Here is a 4076-nt window from a genome sequence, read left to right as displayed (position 1 = left end):
ATTTTGATACCTACAAATCGATGGAAGATGGTTCTCCAAGTTGAGTATTCAATCGAAAGTGAGCATAATCCTGTTATGTTATCTGCCTCAAAAAGCATGCAGGGATTGAAGTTCCAGATCGATGTTTGCATGCGATGATAACTATCCGGACCTACAAAAATTATGATGATGAGAAAATTATGCCTACATCATGAGATAAAGAAGGGCAAATACTAGGAAAGAGCATGAACTTTTGTTTTTGTCAGCATGAACTTTCATGTTTGTCTAAAAAATAGCAAGAACCAATAAGAAGACGCCAAGTGGCGTCTTCTTTTTTCCCAGCGACAGTCAACTCATGACGTGGCTTCCACCGTGGCAGCCAGGTGGACTCCACGGTGGCATCCACGTCTCTGACCGCCGCCGACGCCGCCCGTCTCTGTCTGCCGACGACACCCGTCTCTGTCCGCCGACGCCGCCCGTCTACGGCCGCCACCGCCGCGCGTCTCCGGCTGCCGACGAAGCCCCTCTCCGGCCGCCGATGCCACCCATCTCCAGCCGCCGCCGACGCCGCCCGTCTCCGGCCGACGCCGACGCCGCCCGTCTCTGGCCGCCGACGCGCCGCCGTCCTCTCCGCCCTCCTCCGCCGCTACGCCGCCCACGCCCACCTCCGGCCCGCCACCTCCGCCTTCTCCGAGCTCCCCTTCCCCCCTACCCCCCTCGCCTGGAACCTCATGCTCCGCGCCCTCACCCTCGCCGGCCGCCCCGCCGACGCCCTCCGCTCCTTCTTCCTCACCATGGTCCTCCCCGGCGTCCCCCCCGACCGCTTCTCCCTTCCCTTCGCCGTCAAGGCCTGCTCCTCCGCCCGCGACCTCCGCCTCGGCCTGCAGCTCCACGCCCTCGCCCTCAAGTCCGGCCTCGCCCACGACGTCTTCCTCCAGAACGCCCTCTTGCACCTCTACCTCCGCTGCCACCCCGGCGACGCCCTTGACGCCCACCTCCTGTTCGCCAGAATGCCCCGCCGAAACGTCTTCTCCTGGACCACCCTTATCTCCGGCCTCCTCGCCCGCGGCGACCTCGGCTTCGCCCGCGCCATCTTCGACGAAATGCCCCTCCGCCGCAACGTCGTCACCTTCTTCTTCTTCTTCTTCTTCTTCTTCCTCTTCTTCTTCTTCTTCTTCTTCTTCTTCTTCTTCTTCTTCTTCTTCTTCTTCTTCTTCTTCTTCTTCTGCTGCTGCTGCTTCTTCCGGCGGCCGGATACGGGCGGCGTCGGCGGCCGGAGACGCGCGGCGGCGGCGGCGGCCGGAGACGGGTGGCATGGGCGGATGGAGACGGGCAGCGGCGGGGGACGGAGACAGGCGGCGTCATTGGCGGACAGAGACGGGCGGCGTTGGCGGCGGCCGGAGACGTGGATGCCACCGTGGAGTCCACCTGGCTGCCACGGTGGAAGCCACGTCATGAGTTGACAGTCGCTGGGAAAAAAAGAAGACCCCACTTGGCGTCTTCTTATTGGTTATTGCTATTTTTTAGACAAGCATGAAAGTTCATGCTGCTAGGCTGACAAAAACGAAAGTTCATGCTATTTCGTAGTATTTGACCGATAAAGAAATATGACATCTCAGTGTCCTGAATGCAGGTGTTGATAACCGACGGTTCAGATAAATTCCTTGACAGACTAAAGAGAAAATTTTATTTCTCCATCTAATCCGGACATCTCAGTCGCGGTGACTCAAATGAGGACCGGTGATCCGATTTGGTCCGAATTCCTTACTTTTGCTGGGCAATGTGACACCGCGTGTAACTTTAGCCTGGCGAACAAACAAAAAATAACATAGACGTTTTGGCTTCAAACTGTTGATGAGGATAAATGTTTATATTCAGTATCCTATCAAAACATTTGTCAGTGGGTGCTCAGAAATTCTAATCGCAACAGCGTTTTTGACGCATTTTCTGATCATTTTCATTAGAGAGCCAATACTAGCTTCTACTTTGTAAAGAGTTTTGGTTTACAGAGCGAAGAATTTTCCTGTTCGGCATTCGTCCTTTAACTATCCCCACGCTCTTTCCACTCTGTTATTATCCTGGACAGAAATGGTACGTGTATGGATAGCCCAAAAGTGGGGTGCACCCCCAACTATATCGTCTCACCAATGAATGCGGGTAGTAAAGGCCTGATCTCTTTCCATCATCTATCTGACAAGCTGATGAAGCCAGTTGCCGTGCGGCGTGCAGACCAATTTAAACTCTACTACAGACAACAAAAGAATTACAGAAAAGCAGCTCTGAGAGAAGTCGTAAGAAGATGACAAGCAGAAGAGGGAACCGAGCAACGGTTAAATACAATCTCCTCTCGCATCACGATGCAGCCAGCGAGATATCCAGTCTCCATGGGCACTGCCTAGTGCCGAGCGAGGCAAGGTTGGTAACGCATTTGTTGTCCTTTCGTCCCCACCTGGTCCCCCCTCTTCACTCTCACCGACAAAGCCCCAATCTTTCTCCACACGAAACCCATAGCTCCAGACTTGAGAAGACATGTCCAAACAAGATATATATATATATATATCTTGGTTCGTCTGAGTGGCTGAAGATGGGATTTTTCTCTTATCTCCCATAATTAGGCGGAACCAATCTCCGAGTTATTAGAATTGATGGAAACTAAGCAAATGAGATATTCTATGGCAAAGATCGGGGTCTGTATTACGACTAGCCTTGTTATGTTTTTGCGGGAGGAGTGGGCCATTGGTCACTCTTCTATTTTCTAATTCTCATCCCCTCCCCTTCAACCGTGCGCCTCTGAAGGCGAATACCCGCCGGTGGACGTAATCTCCTCCCATTGCGACCTGATTTCCCGGATAGAAATCATAATGTTGGATTTTAATAAACTTAAGCCAGCCTTAATACACAATTGACATCATAAATTACTTGAGAAACGATAGCCGAACGAGAGAATGCCATTGTGGATTGAAAAAAAAGACGTCCTGGTTCCAATTTCAATTGGAATTGTGATGGGTACCGGCAAAGAAACCGAAAATGCCACCTCCCAGCGGCGAAGAGAATCCACAAGGACTGAAATTGTTTATACCCCTGGAAAGGAACCCAAGAACAGGGGGCTAATCGCAGTTAAGCATGGTTCGCGTTCATCTCAACACCAGCCGTATTATTGTACAGAGGAAAAGAGCACTTTGTTCATCGCATGCGCATTTCTTCAAACCGGTCGGCGAGACACACTACCAGGTGATCTTTTCCCGAAATGACTAAAGAAAAATGAAAAGTGCGACGGGGGGAACACAATTCGGCCAATACCTTAGCGAGATCCATGGCCGACAATGGACAGTATGACGTTCTTCACGCTTACCATCTTGTAGCAACCACGGAAGCCGCCATGGCGCGTGCCGAAACACTGAATATTCCTCGGCGATGGGGCGGCGAACTCCTCTTCGTCGCCGCCACTGACGCCGCCGAAAGACGAGAACGAAGACATCGAGCTCGAGTAACGGCTCCTCCGGCGGAGCTTTGAGGAGATGATGGAGGCGGATGACGACACGGAAGACGATGACCACAACGACGAAGGCGAGATGGATTTCCTGGCCTTCCTCTCCTCGAGCTGAGGAAGTAAAAAACTGAAGAGGGTAGACTTTGAGGATGGCCGCTTCGGAGTGTAGACTAATTCACTTCGCCTGTACGATGGTGGAGGCGTGAGCGGAGGAAGAGCAGTGTCTTCCGATAGGTGCTTGGGGGTGCCCGGGCAAGACTCCCATAAAAAAGGCACAGCTCCGGAGGCGCCGCCGTAGTAGACTCTAAACGAAGCGTTGGCCGCGGAGCTCTCTTTGGACAACAGCTTATTGTAGAACTTATCGTCTTTTTTAATTTGCAGAGCCTTCTGCCCATGGTTTCCACCCCCGGCGTGCATCGTGTAGCGTCGGCAGCGACGAGACGAAGAGCGAGCGACGAGAGGTGCAGAGGGGATAGGGCGTAAGTGTCATCACCCGGAGAGTTTCCCCTGGTTTTTCGGCATGTTTTGACGTCTACAGAAGAGGCCTAAATAATCCCTCCGCTACCACAGCGACTTCATTTGGACCCACATATTGACTTGATTTTGG

At 52.7% G+C, this 4076-nt stretch overlaps 1 protein-coding gene across 1 annotated transcript; it reads right to left on the bottom strand.

Moving 5' to 3' along the window:
* Nucleotides 1-3032: 3032 nt before the first annotated feature.
* LOC144707098 (uncharacterized) lies at nt 3033-4076 on the bottom strand. Its single transcript, XM_078580222.1, has one exon. The coding sequence runs from the start codon at nt 3884-3886 to the stop codon at nt 3281-3283; it is 606 nt and encodes a 201-aa protein (XP_078436348.1). The 5' UTR covers nt 3887-4076; the 3' UTR covers nt 3033-3280.

Source organism: Wolffia australiana, chromosome 1, assembly GCF_029677425.1.
Source record: "Wolffia australiana isolate 7733 chromosome 1, ASM2967742v1".
Taxonomy (NCBI): domain Eukaryota; kingdom Viridiplantae; phylum Streptophyta; class Magnoliopsida; order Alismatales; family Araceae; genus Wolffia; species Wolffia australiana.
This window is presented reverse-complemented; position numbering and strand designations above follow the sequence as displayed.